This window comes from Chiloscyllium punctatum, chromosome 3, assembly GCF_047496795.1.
Source record: "Chiloscyllium punctatum isolate Juve2018m chromosome 3, sChiPun1.3, whole genome shotgun sequence".
Lineage (NCBI taxonomy): Eukaryota > Metazoa > Chordata > Chondrichthyes > Orectolobiformes > Hemiscylliidae > Chiloscyllium > Chiloscyllium punctatum.
The window spans coordinates 139,546,781-139,569,144 of NC_092741.1; the positions used below are offsets into that span (position 1 = coordinate 139,546,781).

The window sequence follows — 22,364 nt, forward strand, 5'->3', positions numbered from 1 at the left end:
CATGCTAAAAGTTTCCCCTGAGACAGCTGATCTTCTCTTAATATCTTCAGTTGAAGAGACGTGTTGGTTGATCAGTCTTATTTGTTTTTGCTGCAAGATTGAAAACATTTAAAATGACCGAAGGATACATGGTGGGTGTGTGTTTAGAAATGGGAAAAAAAGGACTTGCATATTGATGATGTTTATCACATTTTTGAATTTCTTAGTAAGTTGAACATTTGGATCATTGTGATACTGACTAATAACATTGCGTTGCAGAGTGGGCAGACTCCATTAATGCTGGCAGCAGAGCAAGGGAACTTGGAGATAGTGCAAGAATTACTCAAAAGAGGAGCTAACTGCAACCTGGAAGATGCTGTAAGTACTTCTACTGTAATTCTAATAACTGACTACAGAGGTTCCTGATGAAGGGCTTTTGCCTGAAACATCGATTTTCCTACTCCTTGGATGCTGCCTGACCTGCTGTGCTTTTCTAGCACCACACACTCAACTCTGATCTCCAGCATCTGCAGTCCTCACTTTCACCTACAGAATTTTTTGTGTTAATTTTAATCTCACTCCAAAAACTCTTACTTGAGATTTTTTATGACAGGATAACTGGACAGCTCTGATTTCAGCTGCAAAGGAAGGTTACTTGGAAATTGTGAGTGAGCTCATTAACTTCAGTGCCAACCTGGAACACAGAGATATGGTAGGTTTAAAGTAAAACATGTTATCCTTTTGTGAGGAAGAGTCTACAGAATTGTCTGTGCACGCACTATTCTGAGCCAATTGAATGAAATGGATGTGTTTTTTTTATTGTAATTAAAATAGGCTGTCAGTTAGCTGGATGACTGGTTTTGGTCTCCTCTACATTGGGGAGAGAGGATGTCAATTTGCGGAATGTTTCAGCGAATATCTCTGGGACACTGACACAGGGGCACACACACACACCCCGCCCTGTGACTGAACACCTTAACTTCCCCTCCCACTCTGCCAAGGACATGCAAGTACTGGAACTCCTCCACTGCCAAACTGTAGCCACCTGATGCCTGGAGAAAGAAAGTTTCATTCTGCCTTGGGACCCTCCAACCACCGGGATCAATGTGGATTTCACCAGTTTCCTCACCTCCCCTTCCTCCACCTTATCCCAGATTCCAACTCGGCAGCATCCTGTTGAACTGTCCAACTTGTCCGTCTTCCTTCCCACCTATCTGCTCTACCCTTCTCTCCAACCTATCACCTTCACTCTCACTTTGATCTACCTATGGCATTCCCAGCTACCCCACCCTCCAGCCCTACACCCCTCTCCCATTTATTTCTCAGCCCCTTTGGACCACCCCTCATTCCTGATGAAGAGCTATGCTCGAAACATTAACTCTCCTCCTCATTGGATGCTGCCTGACTGGCTGTACTTTTCCAACACCACACTCTTTGACTCTGATCTCTCCAGCATCTGCATTCCTCACTTTCTTCTGCCTGGTTTTGCAATGCAGAGTAATGCCAACAGCATAGGTCAAATTCCCTAACTGGTTCAGGTTACCATGAAGGACTTTCCTTTTCAACCTCTTCCTTTGCTTGAGGCATGGTGACCCTCAGGTTAAACTACCACCAGTCTTACAAGAGCAGCCCTATGGTCAGAAAGTATTCTCAAATTGATGTATAAAATTAATTTATGAATATTAGAGAAAGTGGTGTCTCTTTAAGAAAAAAATTGATAGGGTTAAGATTAATTGCATGTAATTGGAAGTGCCTAGGTATGACGGTAGTTTTAAAAAAAAACACATACTATTTTCATGTCATGCATGTTAAGAAACTTAAAATGTGAAAGCATGCACGGGACTCCAGTATCAATCAAGGTTGTGTGAAGTGATTAGTACATTGAGGCTAAATTTCCTCTCGAGTTTGATATGAACCTGTGTTTACGTGTCCATAAGTGTTGCTGATCCAGTCATACTGAAGAAGGGTCGCTAGACTTGAAATGTTATCTCTGTTTTTTTTCTCTTCACAGATGCTCTCAGAATTGATTTTTCTAGCATTTTGTGTTTTAATTTGTTCCAGTCATTCGCTTCTTTGTTTAAGCAAGGAAGTGAAACAGAATGTAACCTCAAATGCACAATCGGATCAGTTATGGTTTCATTGCAGAGCAAGATCAAGGGACTGAATAGTCAACTTCTACCTGTTACTAGGGCGAGTGAGAAAGGAAAAAGGAGAAAAATGTCATGTTCCAAAGGAACATTGCTAATACAGCTATAAATATTTTCAGTTAATATAAATACAAAGCCAGATCATGTTTTCAGTTTGTACTGGTGTTTTAGAACATTACAGCACAGGAACAGGCCTTCGGTTTACCATGTCTATGCCAACCATGATGCCATTCCAAGCTAATCCGATCTGCCTGCACATGTCCCTGTCCCTTTTATTCTCTGCCTGATCATGTGTCTGTCTGAGTACCTGTCATAATCTGCAACATGACTTGCCAACATTTATACTCCATAGCCAATCAGTGAAAGCAAGCATGTCATACATCTTCATTACCACCTTATTCACTTGTGTTGCAACTTTCAGGTAGCTCTGGACATGCACCCTGAGATTCTATAATTAAATAATAATACAAATATAATTCAGCAAGTAAAGTGTCTAAGGTTCCTTGTAAAAATTGAACAGGTCCACGTTTTTTAAAACAAAAAGAAGTTTGAAAATGAAATAACATTTAAAGGAGAATACTGTGGTCTGACGTTCAAATGAGATCCATGTGGATTAAAAGTTGAATTTAACAAATACTTTATTGTTAGAATTTGGAGTTGGTCTATAGTTGAGGTAATAAGTGCATGCAAATTCTGGTGTTGAATTTGATCTTCCTGGATGGACCATAACTTCCGTTTTTTTTTTCCTTAATGTTTGTTTGTACTGGTTAGAACTATTTTTAATACTGCAGACCTGATGTTTCTATTATAATTTTTGTGAGGGGGTACAAAAACATCTTTTTAAAAGCTGCTAAATTTTAATTTGAATGTTGCAGGGTGGCTGGACTGCCCTAATGTGGACAGCATACAAGGGACATACAGAAATTTCTCGATTGCTTCTTCAGAAAGGGGCAAACCCAAATATTACTGGACAGGTGAGCAATTTGTTTCTGAATTACTGGGATCAACAATTTATGGCATGCAAAGATAAATCCACTGAAAAGTTGATTTAGATTTGCACATGTTATGTACAAGCTACTTGCAAACTAGAAAAGATCTGTCTGACATTTGTAAATAATTGATGCAAACTATAAAGTGCACAATTGGTTCTAAGATTGCATTAACTGTCTGTTTCTTCCTGTGTGGAAAATATCTTTATTTACTGGATTACTTTGTTCTGACTTGAATCTCAGTCTTGGTAATTTTTTTAGACTTCTGTCAAGGATTGAGAGGAAAAACCATCCAGTTTTGTTTTTGTTGGTTGAAAATATTGAGTTGAGTATTTTGTTTATTAATCAGTTTGTAAGATATCATGGTGTCCAATAGGAATTAACAGCGCTAAGGCAGTTTGCTGATTCTGGAACACCTTTATCCTTCTTGAGAAAAGGAAGGATGGATTTGTTTGCGAGTTGACAAAGGAAGCTCGACTATAACTTATTGTTTGAAATTTGACATTGAGCCAAAAATATGAAGTAGATCATGAAGGTTTGTAACTTGCTTGCCTTTCTAAATTGTCAATTTTTTTAAAAGCATTATTGTATTAAATTGCATTGAAGAGAAAAAGTGAGGATGATTTGAAATTATTCTGTTGAGCTGAGTTTAGCTTTCAAGGAGTTAAATTCATGGGACAGAACATATGTAGATGGGAATCTACATGTAATCTAACAGAGGCGGTGGTGTATTATTACTAGTAATCCAGTACCTTTAGGCTAATGTTCTGACGGTTTGAATTCAAGACTCTCCATGGCGGCTGATGAAATCTCAATTGTTGTTTTTAAAAACTGGAATAAAAGGTCTTTTTTTATTCACATATTTGTAGGACTTGGGTGTTGCTGGCTGGACAACACTTAGTACACATCTGTAGTTGCCCTTGAGAAGCTGGTGGTTAGCTGCCTTATTGAACTGCTAGAATCCATGTTCTGTAGATAGGCCCACAATGCTGTTAGGGAGGGAATTCCAGGGTTTTGGTCCTGCAACAGTGGAGGAATGGCCATATATTTCTAAGTCAGGATGTGAGTGGCTGGGGGGGAATTTGCAGGTGGTGGTGTTCCCATGGCCTTCTAGATAGAGTGGCCTTACGTTTCAAAGATGAGTCTAAGGATCTTTTGGCAAATCTCTGCAGTGCATGGTGTAAGGCCTGAAAATGTGTTGCTGGAAAAGCGCAGCAGGTCAGGCAGCATCCAAGGAGCAGGAGAATCGACGTTTCTGGCATAAGCCCTTCTCCTGAAGAAACATCGATTCTCCTGCTCCTTGGATGCTGCTTGACCTGCTGCGCTTTTCCAGCAACACATTTTCAGCTCTGATCTCCAGCATCTGCAGACCTCACTTTCTCCTCGATGGTGTAAGGCCTCTTGAGTGTTGTTCAAGCTGCACTCACCCAGGCAAGTGGGGAGTATTCCATCACACTGCTGATTTGTGCCTTGTAGATGGTATGCTTTGGGAGTCAGAAGGATGGTTACTCGCTGTAGGATTCCTAGCTTCTGACCTACTCTTTGTAGGCTTTGTATTTATATGGCAAGTCCAATTGAGTTTCTGGTCAATGATAGCCCCCAGAATGTAATGAGTTGGGGATTCATTGAAGGTAAGATCATTTGAATGTCAAGGGTTTGTGGTTAGATTGTCTGTCTGTCTGTCTGTCTCTTATTGGAGATGGTCATTGGACACTTGTGTGGTACGATGTTACTTACTACTTTACAGCTAAGACATTGGCCAGGTCTTGATACATTTGGTCATGGACTCCTTCAGTATCTGTAAAGTTGCAAATAGTGTTCAACCTTGTGCAATCATTGAGCATCCTCACTTCTGATCATGTAACCATTGTCAATTATTGTAAAAAGACATCCTTTTAGGAAAGAAAATTTGCCATCCTTATCTGGGCTGGCTCACATTTACCCCCAGATACACAGCAATATGGTTGACTCATAACAGCCCTTAAGGGCTATGAGGGAAAGGCAATAAATGATGCTCATCCTATGACTGAAAGAAAAGCCTCACTCCTCAACATTCCATTTATTTTTAAACTCATTCAGTGTAGTGTAAATTTTCAGTGTGTAACAAACAGATGTAATCAAAACATAAACTCTACATATGTAGATCATGTATACAGTTCGCCTAAGATTTGATGAGTTGGAAAAAATAGCTGTACTATTTTGTTAAAATTATATAAACCACTTTTTTTGATCTAATAATAACTTCAGTTGCTGTTGTTAGCCATGCTAGAACCAAGTTTATGTATGTTTTGTTTGCTGCAAATGATATATTCTTTACTTGGGAACTTTTTCTTGTTTTAACGCCATCTCTTTTTAATGCCTTTTGAGTCTGCCTTCACCTACTCAACCCTTCTATCCAAGTAGTTTGCATTCTTTAATGAAAAACTAGTTTTGGACTACTGAATCACTTTAAAGCTTAAAATAAAATTTGAATGTATTATGGTCACTCTTTCCTGTACAATAAATATATTAATTATCCCTTTCTCATTGCATAATGTTGGTTTCAAATAATACGTGGCCTACTGCCTCCTTGACATTCTGATCTACTCTCTGCCTTGATGCATTTATACAAACTCATTCTTCATGCCATTATAGTAAATTTAATTTGCCCTGTTTTATATGAAGATTAAATCTTCTCCATCATTGCTATATCATTCTTATTATATGCATCTATAATTTATGGTTTTGTTCTCTGAACAACAGCAACCAAAAAGCTTTTGTGTCTCATGTTGTTTCTTAACTCCACCCAAACTGAGCCCACTTTTTTTTTCTCTCTTTGCCAGTAAAGGATTGAATAAAAACAGATTTACCCCATCTCCTTTTCCATTTTCTGACTCTTATCAAAGTTAGGCGTCTTGCAGTACTTAGTTCCTAACCTCGATTGATTTGCTGTCTTGTTGCTGTAATTGATGTGAGATCAAACTTATTTCTATATTTGCTATTAATTCATCTAATTTCCTGTATAATCTTTATGCATTTTGGTAGTATTTTTAGTTTGTTTTTCTAATTTTTCCTGATATGATTTTGGTTACTTATATCTTCTTACTTTTTATTGCTTTCACTGCCCCTTCCAGACTCACTGTGCTTAATTTTACTCCAAATGCTTCCCTGCTGTATAAAGCCTTGATGTACTTGATTAAACTTTTTTTTTCCTGAATCCTTTCACCCAGTTACAAATACTTGCAGCAAACCTTGAAATTACTGCTAGATTCACAAAGTGAACTATCAAAGTTGGCTGTGATTTACTTGTATATTTTAAATATGCACTTAATGAAATGCAATTTTTATCATTTTTTGTTTTCTCTTAAAACATCTGTTTTAATGATCAATTAGTGACAGATTTGCATTTTCGCCAGCAGTATAGCGTTTACCCTATTATTTGGGCAGCTGGACGAGGACATCATGAAATTGTTGAACTTTTGCTGCAACACGGCGCCAAGGTCAACTGCTCTGACAAAGTAAGTCTGTAATAGATAGCATAAAATACTTGCTACTGGCATTTGCATAGAAGTGCAACAAAAATATTATCGTCATCTGATAAATGCAGAACTAGTGGCACATTCCTAGTTACAAATTCCCAACCTGAAAAGGACCCATTTAACCCTACTTTCTATCTCTGATAAGTTGAATGTGTCACTGCTAATATTTTGCCTGAAACCCATGAGTTCTTAACTTGTTCAATAAATTTTAAAAAATGCACCTTATTAAATGCTTTTTGAAAATCTAAGTGGTTTTCCTTTATTGACACTACTTGTTGCAGTCTTAAAACATTTTAATAAACATGTCAAACACAATTTCCCCGCCACATTAGTAGATGGTGGTTTTTTGGTCATCTCATCACTAGAAATTCACAGTCCTAGATAATGTTCTGGGGACTTGAGATTGAATTGCAACTAGTAAAATTTGTAATCAATTAATACCTGGAATTAAAAGATATCTAGTCAAATGGCGAGCATATAGCCATGGTTGGTTGTTGCAAACTCTTGGTTTACTGATGTCTTTTAGGGAAGGAAATCTGCCATTTTTTTTTACTTGATCTGGCCCACATGTAACTCCTGACACACAGATCTGACCAATTCCATACATTCAATCACTCCAAAATGAAAGAAACAGCGCAGACCATATTAAATGTACTTCTCAATTGCTCAGGAATGCAGCTTTTGACTCAGCTATAAATAATACTATTATAGTACTATATATAAATGGTTTCAAATCTTGTGTTTACCTTTTTTTAATTGATTTGTGTACAAAACAATTGTAATCAGGACTTCAGAGAGGCAGTTCACTTGACACTGAGGTTGGTTGCAAATATAACCTGGTTCAAGGTTTTGACAGGTCTCCACAAACCATGTTTATGCTGTCTTAACTGTATTATAGAATCTAAAGTATATTCACACAAACTTAAAAAATTTTTTTTTTCTAATTTTCTTTCAGTATGGAACAACTCCATTGATATGGGCTGCCAGAAAGGGTCATCTTCAGTGTGTGAAGCATTTGTTGGAAATGGGTGCTGATGTTGATCAGGAAGGAGCTGTATGTATTCCCAACAATTTATCCCTACATTTAATATGTATTTTAATGAGATTTAAATTATTATGTTGCTAAATATCCACAATTAACTGTATTTGATTTTATGTTGAATTAAAAAATCTTTGGTGTGTAAGTACTATTTGGAATAGCTCTTTAATCAAGTTTGAGTTGTAAGTGAGTGCAGAATGATTCTTCCAAATTAAGAATTAGTTTATGTGGAATAATGCAAATGGCTTGATATTTATGACTCTGATTTTTATGGGGCCATGCAATATGTTACTTCGATGTTGTCATTGTAACTTAAGTGTACTTAGTTATGAAAACATTGCAATATTAAATCTGGCAGATCTAGTGAAATAGTGAGAAGTAGATTGATTCAAAATGAATATTACTTTAGTATTTCAAGTAGACTATTCATTACTTTCCTCTCGTGTTTTGTGAAATGGAAAACTTAGTCTTTTAGAGAGTGAAGATAACTTTACAAACAGTAGCTTTGTGATTTTTTTTCAGATGTTTGGGCTCGTGCATTCCTGCCACCTCAACTTTGTTTTCCTGTTACCTGACCCCTGTCCCCTTTCTCTTCACTAATTAGTTTATCAGAGAGACTACCTGTCTCCACTTTATTTCATTGGTGTTCAGTTGGGTGCAAGTGGTTATATTCTTGTGGCATTTCTTTGGCTGAGAAACACCAATCTCGATTTTGTTAGCATTTTCCAATAGCATGTAGTCTGTAGCCATGTAAATAGTATGTAATAGTAAATACAGTTCTTCATGCAAGTTGTTTCTAGAAGAGTGAGGTGCAGCTATTGTAGTATAACCTAAGCATGGATTAAAACAGTTCGTACAAGAGAGATACAAACATACGAATTACAAAGAAAATAGGAGCAGGAACAGGCCATTTGGCCTGCTGCTGCTTTCATTATAATCGTAGCTGATCATCCAACTCCACCTGTTCCTGCTTTGTCCCAATATCTTTTGATCCCTTCAGCCCCAAGTTCAACTCCTTGAAATCAGTTTCAAATTGCTTTCTGTGATAGAAAATTTTCAGGCTCGCCACTCTGAGTGAATAAATTTCTCCTCATTTCAGCCTTTTTTTTCACATCTATTCTTAGACTGTGACTCCTGCTGGGTTCTCCTGCCATCAGAAATGCCCTTCAGCTACTCTGTCCAGTCTTATAGAATAGAATAGAATAGAATAAAATAGATTACCTACAGTGTGGAAACAGGTTCTTTGGCCCAACAAGTCATACCAATCCTCCGAAGAGTAACCCACCCATACCCATTCCTCTACCCTATTACTCTACATTTACACCAGACTAATGCACCTAACCTATACATTCCTGAATACTATGGGGCAATTTAACATGGCCAATTCACCTAACCTGCACATCTTTGGATTGTGGGAGGAAACCTGAGCACCCAGAGGAAACCCACACAGATACTGAGAGAATGTGCAAAATTCCACACACACAGTTGCCCGAGATTGGAATCAAACCTGGGTCTCTGCCGCTGTGGGGCAGCAGTGCTAACCACTGAGCCACCGTGCTGCCCTTGATAGAATTTATAGGTTTCTGTGAGGTATCATTTAATTCTTCCAAATTCCAGTGAATATAATCCTAACCTCTCCTCATATGTCATTCCCACTATCCCAGGAATCTGGCTGATAAACCTTCACTCCACTCCTTGTATAGTTAGAGCATCCTTCCTCAGATAAGGAAATCAAAGCTGCATCCTCATTCCGGGTGTGGTTTCAGCAAGGCTTTGTACAATTACAGCAAGACATCCTGTTCTGTAATGAATGTTCTCACTAAGAAGGACACCTGCCTTTATTGCCTGCTGCTCATTCATGATTATCTTCAGCAACTAGTGCATGAGGATACCCAGGTGTTACTGCACACTCCCCTTTCTTAATATCTCAACATTTGGATGATCATCTACCTTTCTGTTTTTGCTAAAAAAAAGTGAGTAACCTCTCCTTTATCCACATTCCACTGCATCTGTCATGCATTTACCCATTCATTCAGCTTGTCCAAATCTCGCTGAAGCATTCCTTCACCCTCCTGACAGCTCACCCTCCCACTCTGCTATGTCATCTGCAAGTTTGGAGATATTGCATTTGGTTTTCACTTCCAAGTCATTAATATATTGTGAATAGCTGTAGTCTAAGCACTGATACCTGTGATATCCCACTAGTCACTGCATGCCATTCAGATAAAGACCCACTTAATCCCTCACTTTGTTTCCTGTCTGCCCACTTATTTTTTATCTATCTCTATGTAGTATTCTCAGATCCCACATGTTTTAATTTTATACAGTAATCTATGTAAGACTTTGTCGAAAGTCATCTTTGAAAACCCAAGTAAACCATATCCACTGGATCCCCTTCATTACCTCAATTGGATTCATCTTTGAAAAATTCCAGTAGATTTGTCAAGCATGATTTGGAATTCTATGCTTACTCTGTCCAATTCAGTCCTGCCACTCTTTTCCAAATGCTTATCTGTTAATTCCTTTATAATAGACTCTAGCATTTTCCCCATTATTGATCCATGGCGACATGATTGCTCAGTGGTTGGCACTACTGTCTCACAGTGCCAGCGACCCAGGTTCGACTCCACACTCGGTTGAACATTTATGTGGAGTTTGCACATTCTCCCTTTTGTCTGTGTGGGTTTCCTTCATGTGCTCTGGTTCCCTCCCACAGTCCAAAGATGTGCAGGTTAGGTTGATTGGCCATGCTAAATTTCCCATAATGTCCAGGGATGTGTAGGTTAAGTGGATAAACCATGGTAATATACAGGGTTACAGGGATAGGGTAGGGAGTGGGTCTGGATAGGATCCTCTTTGGAGGATCTGTGTGTACAAATTGGGCCGAATGGCCTGCTTTCACGCTGCAGAGATTCTGTGATGTCAGGTTGACGAGTCTATAATTCCCTATTTACTCTTTGCCTCTCGCCTTTAAATAGAGGGGTTACATTAGCTACCCACCAACGAGTAGGAACTGTTCCAGGGTCTATCGAGACTTGAAAGATAGTCAGCAATGCATCTGTTGATTTTCAGGCCACTTTCTTAAATAATTTGGAATGATTACCAGAATCTGGAGATTTATCAGCCTACAACCCCACATTTTTGCCTACTTTGATAACCTTTCACTCTTAGTTATCATGCATCTACATCTTAAAAATATTTAAAGACTCTGATTCCACCACTTTTTCAAGAAGAGAATTTCAAACACTTCTGACCATCTAAGAGAGAGATTTCTCCTTAGCCGTGTCTTAATGTCCTTTATTTCTCCAAAAGGAGAAATCTCATTTTCGCATCCAGCCCGATGTAAACTGCTCAGGATATTATGTTTTGCAAAAAAGTCACTTTGTACTTCTCTTAACTCAAGTAGATATGACCCTCGTCTGCCCAATCTTTTCTTGCAAGACAACCCACTTTTTCTAGGTATTAGTCATTCTGATTTACTTCTAACACTTTTTTTTTGCATCCTTCCTTTAAATAGGAAGCCAACACTGGTTACAATACTCCAGATGTGGCCTCATCAGTGCCCTGTAAAGCTGACGGGTGAAACTGGGACAAGAAGGCATAGCCTCAAAATTAGGGGGATTGTATTGAGAAGGAAATTCTTCACCCAGAGAGTTGTGAATCTGTGGAACTCCATGCCCAGTGAAGTAGATGAAACTTCCTTATTGAATGTTTTTAAAGCTAAGATTGTTTTGAACAGTAAAGGAATTAAGGGTTATGGTGAGAGCGTGGGTAAGTGGAGCTGAGGCCACGAAAAGATCAGCCATGATCTTATTGTGTGGCGGACTTGAAGGGCCAGATGGCCTACTCCTGCTCTTAGTTCTTCTGTTTACTTCTCCCTTTTGTATTCATTTCAGCTTGCAATAAATAACAAACTCCAGTGGGCTTTCCTAATTACTTGTAATATCTACATATTCCTCTTTTGTGATTCATGTGCACATCAAGGTCCCTTTTCAGTTCAGAGTTCTGCAATCTTTCACCATTTAGATAATGTGCTTTTTAAAATTCTTCTTGCTGAAATGGACAGATTCACATCTTTCAAAATGCTCCATTTGCCAGACCTTTTGCCCACTGAATTAACTTATCTCTATCTCATTTGAAGAGGATAAGAAAGCTATAAAATGTACCTATATACATTGTAACTTCACATTTAGCAACGTGTCTTCCATTCCTTCGCCCAAGTCTTTTTTATCATTATTAGATTACTTAGTGTGGAAACAGGCCCTTCGGCCCAACAAGTCCACACCGACCCTCCGAAGAGCAACCCACCCAGACCTATTCCCCTACATTTACCCCATCACCTAACACTACGGGCAATTTAGCATGGCCAATTCACCTAACCTGCACATTTTTGGACTGTGGGAGGAAACCGGAGCACCCGGAGGAAACCCACGCAGACACTGGGAGAATGTGCAAACTCCACACAAACAGTTGCTTGAGGCAGGAATTGAACCTGGCGCTGTGAGGCAGCAGTGCTAACCACTGTGCCATCATGTTACCTGGTAAAATGTTGACACTCCAGTTCAGATTACTATGGCACTGCACTTTTTATACCATGCCACCTAGAAAAATGACTTATTTATGTTGACTATTAGCTAGCCAATTGTCTATCAATGCCAATATGGTACCCTCTATCATCTTATTATTCCACAATAATCTTTGATACCTTATCAACTGCCTCCTGTAAGTCCAAGTACAGTACATCCACTGGTTCTCTTTTAGCCAAAGTGAATTATTACTTCAGATAAATCCAATGAATTTATTTGTCATGATTTCTTTTCACAAAATTATGTTTACTCTACCTGACTACCTTGAACTTTTCTATGTGCCCGGCTAGAATTTTAATAATAGCTTCTAACTTTTTGCTTTCACGGATATCAAGCTAACTAGCCTGTAATTCCCTGCTTTCTAACTGCCTCGCTTTTTGAATAAAAAAGTTACATTTGCTAATTTACAATCATGTGGAAACTTTCCCGATCTAGAAAAAAATGGGAAATTAAAACAAATACATCAATCATCTCACTTACCACCTTTTTCTGAGACCCAAGGATTTAATCCACCAGGACTCGGGGATTTATTAGCCCATAGCTCCAACAATTTCCTGGTGATTTTGTAATTTTTATTCCTCCCTCTCTTCAATTTGCTGATTTATTGCCATTTCTGAGATGTCACTTGTATTGTCTATACTGGAGACTGAGGCAAAATGTTGTTAATCTGCTATCCCCTCATTTTCTGTTATTGATTCTCGAGACTCACTTTTTAGAACATCATTACCTATTTTGTTAACTGTTTTAAAATATTTATAGAAACTCTTGTTATTTGATTTTATATTTCTCGCTCATGTTAACATGTTATTAATCTTTTAGTCATTCTTTGTTTTTTCTATTCTGTTCAACCTTCTCACCTGGTAGTTTTGTTTGCACAATTACATGATTTCTCTAAGTTTGACACCATCTTTAACTGGTTTAGTTCACCACAAATGGTGGGCCCTCCTGTTGAAATTTTTCATTCTTATTCGAATGTGTTTATTCTGAGTATTTTGAGATATCCTCTGAAATGGCTGCCACTGCACCTGTATTGACTTATTCCTTAATCTTGTCTGCTGGTTTGCTTAAGTTAACTCTGCTTTTGTGACCTCCTAATTGCCCTTATTTAAGTTTTAAAGTACTCGTCTTAGAAGCACACACCCTGTCTGTGCCTGTAGAGCCTTTTCATAGACGATCCCTCCCATAAATCAATCCCTCTGAATTTGAAATGAACTATTCCTGCTGAATCAAGTTTGTTGCAACGTGTGTCAATTAAGGGACTACACTTGCTGTACACTTGCAGCTGCTGTATTATGATTTTCCACATATATTGCATGAGTTCAGTAGTCATTGGAATTTGTTGTGAGAATTTGTTCTGGTTACTGCCGCCTCTGGTTGAATATCTGAACACAATATGTAGAAAAATCAAATAAAAACTCGCTACCATAATATTTTTAGTTATCCTTTTCATCTCTGAACAAGTGGCTTTATCTTTACAATTTTAGTACAGTAAAAAATCTATAGCCAACAGATACCACAGTTAGGCGTTAATGTGAGGGGAGAAAAAAGGGTATAACCAGGAGATTTAGAGTCTCCTCAGTGTAGGGCACAAAGGGACAAAATTTTAAAAAAGCCAGGCGCATAGCAACTTCTCAATTGAGGACTGACTCTGAACTGGTTGGCCACAGCCAATATACTGTGCAATAATAAATAAAAGGTAACTTGGTGACAGGATACTGCCTCTTTGCAGTTATTTCAGAGTCAAACTTATTATTAGGATCTGAATCGCGTGTGGACCCGACCATTTTAAGAAAGGCAGATTCCCTTTTCCTAAGGACGTAATGAACATGTTTTTATGAAAAATTGATTGTAATTTGACGTTGACAATAACACCAAGACTAACTTTCAATTCCAGATTTTATTAATTGATTTTAAATTTTATGCGTTGCATAGGTATATTTGAAACCCATTACCCTGAACATTTGCTGAGACCTTGAGGCTAGTTCACTGACATCATTACCATCCCAGTGCGCTTTGAAAGGTGGCTTGAAACAAGCACTCAAAATAAGGTGCAGACGTTTGTGGCTACAGTGGCAATTGGTGACCACAGTGTGACAAATATAATCGAAGTATAGCTAACTAGGAAAATAGAAGTGAAATTATTGAATCCTCATGATATTCTGAAGTGGTTTACATCTAGTGGTTTGCAGAATGCAAATGAGGCACTTAATTTTGCATGAAAGGAATGTTCCATAAACAGAAAGTAAGATCAGTAACAACTTTGTATTTAGTGTACTAAAACATCCCAAGATGCTTCACGAGCGTATTATGAAACAAAATTTAACGCAACAAAATGAGAACCAAAGATTTTGGAGGGAAGTGATGATTTTTAGGGCACAACTTAATGAAAGAAATGCAGAAAGGCTCAGTAGTTGGAGAGAGACTTTCCTGGGTAAAGATTACAATATCTGAAAGCACATCCAGCAGTAATGAAATGATTGAAGTCATCATTGAACAAGATTGGTGCTGTACAAATGTGAGAGTTTATCACTGGTTGAAGTTCCTGAGATAAGGAAAGGCAGCGATCTTGGACTTACAAGAATACAAAGTAAAGAAAAGAACTCTAAATCTGATACATTTTAATCAGATATCTGCATAGATCAGTGAGTACAGGGTGATGGATGAGGAGAATTTAGTGCAGGCATCATAGTTCTGCCTGACCTCAAGGTTATGAAGTGTTGCAATTGGAGTGAAAGTGGACTATCAATATTCGACCTCTATCACTGATTTTAATGCAACCTTGATAGATTAAAGTGACTTTGTAAAAGAGGACAACATTAACCCAAAATAGCTGTTCATGAAGCCACAAGTAAATAAGGATCAGACTGAACCTAAATTTACACAGTTATAAAAGGCACTAAACTTTGATCTCTCCTGGTTGATGTGCAAATTACCTGCAGGTTATCAGCTTGGGAGAATGCAATGACATCTATTCACACTCTGCTGCTGGCACAGCTCATCTCCTGCTGCAACCCTCGTTGTGGATGGAGGCTCATCTCAGGGTCAAGTATGACTCTGATGTTGTAAATGTTTAGTTTAGCATTTTGTTTAATTCTAATGTTTATTTGGTGCAAGTTTCAGCACATCCATCACGGATATAGTGAAAAGCTTGATAGTTTTGAAATGATGGACGGCTGAGGTAAACTGAGTATTATCATAGAGTCATAGAGATATACAGCATGGAAACAGACCCTTCGGTCCAACTTGTTCATGCCGACCAGATTCCCAACCCAATCTAGTCCCACTTGCCAGCACCTGGCCCATATCCCACCAAACCCTTCCTATTCATATACCCATCCAAATGCCTCTTAAACGTTGCAATTGTACCAGCCTCCACCACTTCCTCTGGCAGCTCATTCCATACACGTACCACCCTCTGCGTGAAAAAGTTGCCCCTTAGGTCATCATTCGTGTCAGAACACAAAAGGCTGATTAGCTTGTTTTTTGGTTTTATATGAGGTAAGGAGGTTGGTTAGCATGAAGGAAGAACGTACATTGCTCTTAGATCCTTTATATGAATAGGAAGTTGAATCTTCCTTCAATTATGTATTATGTTGTGAATCTGGCATGAACCACCACTTTTCTCAGCTTAATTCTAAAAATCTAATGTAATGGTTTTCCTGATCAGCTGTACCCTAGAACTCTATGGGAAGTTAGGGAAGTGTTTGCTAGGCCTCTTGCTGAGATATTCGTATCATCAATAGTCACAGGTGAGGTGCAGGTAGACTGGAGGTTGGTTAACATGATACCACTGTTTAAGAGCAGTGGTAAGGACAAGTCAGGGAACTATAGACCAGTGAGCCTGATGTCGGTGGTGGGCAAGTTGTTGGAGGGAATCCTGAGGGACAGGATGTACATGTATTTGGAAAGGCAGGGACTGATTAGGGATAGTCAGCATGGCTTTGTGCGTGGGAAATCATGTCTCATAAACTTGATTGAGTTTTTTGAGGAAGTAACAAAGAGGATTGATGAGGGCAGAGTGTAGATGTGATCTGTATGGACTTCAGTAAGGCGTTCGACAAAGTTCCCCATGGGAGACTGGTTGGTAAGGTTAGATCTCATGGAATACAAGGAGAACTAGCCATTTGAATCCAGAACTGGCTCAAAGGTAGAAGACAGAGGGTGGTGGTAGATGGTTGGCTTTCAGACTGAAGGCCTGTGACCAGAGGAGTGCCACATAGATCGATGCTGGGTGCACTACTTTTCGTCATCTATATTAATGATTTGCATGTGAACATAGGAGGTGTAGTTAGTAAGTTTGCAGAATTGGAGGTGTAGTAGACAGTGAAGAAGGTTACCTCAGATTACAATGGGATCTCGATCAGATGGGCCAGTGGACTGAGAAGTTGCAGATGGAGTTTAATTTAGATAAATGCGAGGTGCTGCATTTTGGAAACAAATCTTAGCAGGACTTGTACGCTGAATGGAACGGAACAAAGTGATCTTGGAGTGCAGGTTCATACATTCTTGAAAGTAGAATCTCAACTGGATATGATAGTGAACAAGGCGTTTGGTATGCTTTCCTTTATTGATCAGAGTATTGAGTACAGGAGTTGGGAGGTCATGTTGAGAGGCTGTACAGGATGTTGGTTTGGTCACTTTTGGAATATTGCATTCAATTCTAGTCTCCTTCGAACGGAAGGATGTTGTGAGACCTGAACGGGTTCAGAAAAGATCTACAAGGGTATTGCCAGGGTTGGAGGATTTGAGCTATAGGGAGAGGTTTAATAGGCTGGGGCTGTTTTCCCTGGAGCGTTGGACACTGAGGGGTGACCTTATGGATGTTTATAAAATCATGAGGGGTATGGATAGGATAAATAGGCAAAGTCTTTTCGCTGTGGTGGGGAGGTCCAGAACTAGAGGGCATAGGTTTAGGGTGAGAGGGGAAAGATATACAAGAGACCTAAGGGCAATTTTTTCACGCAGAGGGTGGTATGTGTGTGGAGGAGGAAGTGGTGGAGGCTAGTAGAATTGCAACATTTCAAAGGGATCTGGATGGGTATATGAATAGAAAGGGTTTGGAAGGATATGGGCCAAGTGCTGGCAGGTGGGACTAGGTTGGAGTTGGGATATCTGGTCGGCATGGATGAGTTAGACCGAAGGGTTTGTTTCCGTTCTGTACATCTCTTTGACCCAGGGGGAATCTTATCACTTCTGGACGTCTCTTTCTCAAACTGAAATACAAGTAATTCCTCACTGTCTCCTATTAGTTTCTCACCTAAGTCTAATCTGTTTCTTGATTCATTTTTAACTTTTTAAATTTTTTAAATATTGCATATCATATCATAAAATAAATAACAATCCCATTCTCCATATGAAGATGTTAACTAGGAACAGGAGTGACCATTGGCTCCCCTACTCTTCGCCACCATACATAAGACCGTGATTGATCAAATTCCCACCTACCTCTCCAATAACCTTTGACTTGACTCCCTTGTTATTTAAAAATCTACTCTCCTTGCCCTTCTGGATGGAAGTGGTTGTAGGTTTGGAAGGTGCTGTCTAAGGCACTTTGGTGAATTTTTGCAGTGTCATCTTGTAGAGCATACACAATGTTGAGTGTCTGTGTTGAAGATGTGGATGCGGTGCCAGTCAAGAGGGCTGCTGTGTACTGGATGGTGTCAGGCTTCTTCAGTCTTGTTGAAGATGCACCTATCATGCAAGTGGGGAATGTTGCATCACATTCCTGATTTGTGCCTGGTAGATGTAGAGACAGGAGATTAATTACTCCTCAATGTTCTTGGTCTCTGATCTGCTCTTGTTGCCATGTATCTGTATTTATATGGTAAGTCCAGTTGGGTTTCTAATCAGTAGTCAGCCCAGAATGTTGTTAGTGGGTAAATAGTGATGGTAACACCATAGAATTTCAAGATGGTGGTGAGATTGTTTCTTATTGGAGATGGTCATTGCCTGACATTTTTGTGGTCTGATTGTTACTTGCATTTGCTAGCCCAAGTCTGAATGTTATTCAGATCTTGCTGTATTTGAACATGAACTATTTCAGTATCTGAGGGGTTGTGAATAGTGCTGAACATTGTGCAATCATCAGCATGCTGGAGGGACTGTCATTGATCAAGCAACTGAAGTTGGTTGGGTCTAGGACACTGTCCTGGGGAACTCCTGCACAAATGTACTGTGAGTCAGCCAATCCTGTATTTTAACCAGGGACGACTTGATCTGCAGTCAAGAGTGTGATGCTGGAAAAGCACAGCAGGACAGGCAGCATCCGAGGAGCAGAAGAATTGTCGTTTCAGTCAAAAGCCCTTCATTAGGAATGAATGACTTGAGCTGTAGTACATTTGCCTCTTCATTCCAAGTCAGCTTTTGATGTTGTTACAAAGCAATCCCTTTCATCATAAGGAGAAGGCTGTATGTCCTTGTTCCAACCTTCATTATCATGAATGGAGCAAGTAATAATAAGGAAGGCAAATGGAATTTTTGCATTAGTTGCTATATACTATAAAAAGTAGGGAAATGCTACTGGAATTGTATTAGGTAGACTGCACCAGGAGCATTGCGTACAACCTTGGTTCCTTACTTGAGGAAGGATGTAGTTGGATTGGAGGCAATTCAGAGGAGGTTCACTAGATTACTTGGGGGGGGGGGGGGGGAGCTTTTTCTTATGAAGTGAGATTGACCAGTTTAAGCTGAAATTTAAAAGAATGAGAAGATATCCAATTGAGGTATATAAGATACTGAAAGGATTGACAAAGTAGTCGTAGAAAGGACAGTTGCTCATGAGGGGCGTTTTAGAACACAAAGTTACAATTTTAGCATAACGGGTAGCAGATTTAAAACACATGAGAAATTACTTGCCTCAAAGGATCATGAATCTGTGGAATTCACCCCAGAGTGTGGTGGGTTTCAGGACATTAAGTAAATTTGAGGCAGTAGGCAGATTTTTAATTAGTGATGGATTGAAGGATTAAAGAGACCAGGCAGAAATGTGACATTGCTGATCTCATCTCCATCTCAATGTATCAAATTGCAGAGCAGGCTTGATTGACTGAATTGCCTACTCCTGTCCTTGTTCTTGTTCAACCCCATTTTCCTGCAAGTTTTTTCCCATATTGTTTAATTTTCTTTGGTGTCCAGAAATCTGTTAATTCAAGTCTTGAGCACATTTGGTGTCTGACCATCCCCCACCTAATTATGAAGAGAATTCAGGAGGTTTTCTATCTCCTGGGTAGAGAGTATTCTCTCAGCTTAGTCCTAAATAATCAATACTTTTTCTGTTTACGTCTCCTTAGACACTTTGCCCAAGGGAAACAGCCTCTTGGCATTTATCCTGGTAGTCCCACTCAGAATTTTGTGTTTCAATAAAATCATGTGAACAATTACGAACATATCAGTTTGGAGAAGGAGTTGGCCTCTCAGTTATTTTGATGAAGAGCTTATGCTCAACATCGAAGTTCCTGCTCTTCTGATGCTCCCTGACCTGCTGTGCTTTTCCATACATCATACTCTTCCACATGTTCCCCAGCATCTGCAGTGCTCACTTTCTCCCTCCTCAGGGTCTTGACCCTACTCTGACATTCAATAAATTCATTGCTAATCTGATTACTTCACATTCCCACCTATTCCCAATAACCTTGAAAATTTTAAAATCAAAAATCTGATTTCTTCTAAACTCTAGTGTAGACCCATTCTCTAGCAATAAATATTTTTGCTCTGCTGATGCACATAGTACCCACTTGCTAACTTTGTTTTATATGCATGGATAAACAAATTCCTTTACCAATGTTTAAAAAGTTTTAACGATTTAAAAATACTTTTTTTCCTCTCTTTCTCTTTCAACAAATTTCTTTGAGATTTGGTGCGAAATTTGTCATCCGATCAATTCTCTTTTTGAGGATTGCTTAATGTGCAGTTACAGTTTAACCCTTAAAACCTCTAAAATAACCTCAACCCAAAAGTATATTATTCTGGGAAACTCTCGTTTAGTTCTGGTTGTCTCATTATAGAAAGCATGTGGAAGCTTTAGAGAGGGTGCAGAGGAAACTTACCAGGATGCTGCCTGGACGAGAGGGCATGTCTTATGAAGGAAGGTTAAGGGAATTAAGGCTTTTCTCATTGGAGCATAGAAGGGTGAGTGGCGACTTGATAGAAGTGTACAAGATGATGAGACGCATAGATAGTGAGTAGTCAAAGACTTTTTCCAAGGGCAAAAATGGCTGTCACAAGTGGGCATAATTTTAAGGTGATTGGAGGAAGGTTTGGAGGAGATGTCCAAGCTTGATTCTTCACACAGTGATGGGTGTGTGGAATGCACTACCAGTGGTGGTAGTAAAATCAGATACATTAGCGACATTTAAGTGACTCTTGGATAGACACATGGGTGATGGTAAAATGAAGGGTATGTAGGTTAGTTTGATCTTCGAGTAGGATAAAAGGTTGGCACAGCATCGAGGGATGAAGGACCTGTCCTGGGCTGTGCTGTTCTATGTCCTATGAAACTCTCCTAAATGTGTTTTATGACTCGTCTGCCAACGACATTTGCATAATTTGCCCAGTCTGAAGTGAATTATATGTGTATGGTCCACAGCATATGTGCATGCATGCACGCACTCATACTAACTGCAGTCTGGTTGGTTGATTCCTCAATGTTTGTTTCTACAATTATTTATGACTTATTGCACCAATTTCTCTCAAACCTGGCACTCAGCCGATTCACTGCTCTGTTTCTCTTTGTGTCGGCTACCTGTCCAGTCCCTTGGTTCAGTCGACTTTGCAATTCAGTTTGTTTTCTCTGCTCCAATTTCCCCACGAAGTTTAAAATCACTTCTGAGAGATAGCTATGTTAGGAAGAAACTGGTACTGGGAGAAGAGCCAAGAAAAGAATTTGTGGGAAGTCTCGGGAATATATCCCAGGAGTCCTCGACAGAGATCTTGATCTCCTGCCCCTGCAGAGCTGTAATCCGTATTTGACAACATTCTTTGGCTGAGGTTTTAAAGTATTTTTAATTTTTACACACCCTGTCTGGTTCAGTTGTCTCTCACCTCCCTACTTTGATTCATCCACAGACTACTCTTGGTCTTTACTGTGTGTCCACTGCAGCAAGAAATAGCACATCTCTATATTTGCTTAGCTGTTTGGTAGTACATAACTTGAGTATTGCTGAAAAAAACACATTTTGTTGAAGCTTTTCACCTCTCACTCATGAGAACAATTCACAAGAATACCAATACAACGGGAAAACCAACATTTGGACTATTAATTGCTGTTTTTATGAATTATCCTGATGAGCGCAAAGCCAAACACTTAATAAAATATCTTTTTCAGCAGTGTCTATTTGTTAGTATTTCTGACTTTGCAAAAGAAATAAATGATACTCATCTATTTTAGAAAAGTATTTTTTTTAAAAACCTGTAATTTTTCCACATCATCTTGTAGAACTCTATGACTGCTCTAATCGTGGCAGTTAAAGGTGGCTACACTGAAGGAGTGAAGGAGTTATTGAAGTACAATCCAAACGTTAATCTGACTGACAAAGATGGGAATACAGCCTTGATGATTGCTGCTAAGGAAGGACACATTGAAATTGTTCAGGATCTGTTGGACGCTGGCACTTACGTCAACATCCCTGACAGGGTTTGTATTTGTTAATTTCTTCTTGAGTTTCTTGAGGTTAATGCAAATTCATGCTCTCACACAAAAGCTTGTTTCAAAGTCCCTTTGCTATTATGATGTGGATATGCCATATAATTTAATGACGTCACCTGCAAATGGATTTTGCAGGTGACTTCATTAACAATTATTTGGCATATAAATATCTTATAAATGGATTTTGTAATTTTGATATGTCTTGAATCTTTATTCATATTTTCTTCTCTGCCACACTATCCTTTTCCAAGCAGATTAGCTCGCTGGGCATTTGCTCATTCATTTTCACAGCTTGCTGCAAGGAAACCTTTAGACATTGGGGTTGATTAACTCTTTGTAAGGTAGCACCTCATCACAATAGTATTGTTAAGATTAGGTTCTAATTCTGTAATTGATAGTAATCCTTTTGAGTATGTATGTACCTAAAAGAAAACAATAATTAAATAAATGGAATGAAAACATG

At 39.0% G+C, this 22,364-nt stretch overlaps 1 protein-coding gene across 8 annotated transcripts in view; it reads left to right on the top strand.

Annotated features, from left to right (window-relative positions):
- LOC140465695 (kinase D-interacting substrate of 220 kDa-like) overlaps positions 1–22,364 on the top strand; it is a 149,387-nt gene that overhangs the window by 22,341 nt on the left and 104,682 nt on the right. For 7 of the 8 annotated variants that reach the window (XM_072561336.1, XM_072561353.1, XM_072561359.1 and 4 more), the window contains exons 3-8: positions 259–357; positions 593–691; positions 3,002–3,100; positions 6,511–6,612; positions 7,589–7,687; positions 21,692–21,889. In XM_072561336.1, the coding sequence (XP_072417437.1) occupies positions 259–357; positions 593–691; positions 3,002–3,100; positions 6,511–6,612; positions 7,589–7,687; positions 21,692–21,889 (696 nt within the window). The remainder of the gene's footprint in view (positions 1–258; positions 358–592; positions 692–3,001; positions 3,101–6,510; positions 6,613–7,588; positions 7,688–21,691; positions 21,890–22,364) is intronic. The other variant, XM_072561344.1, reaches the window with a different exon arrangement.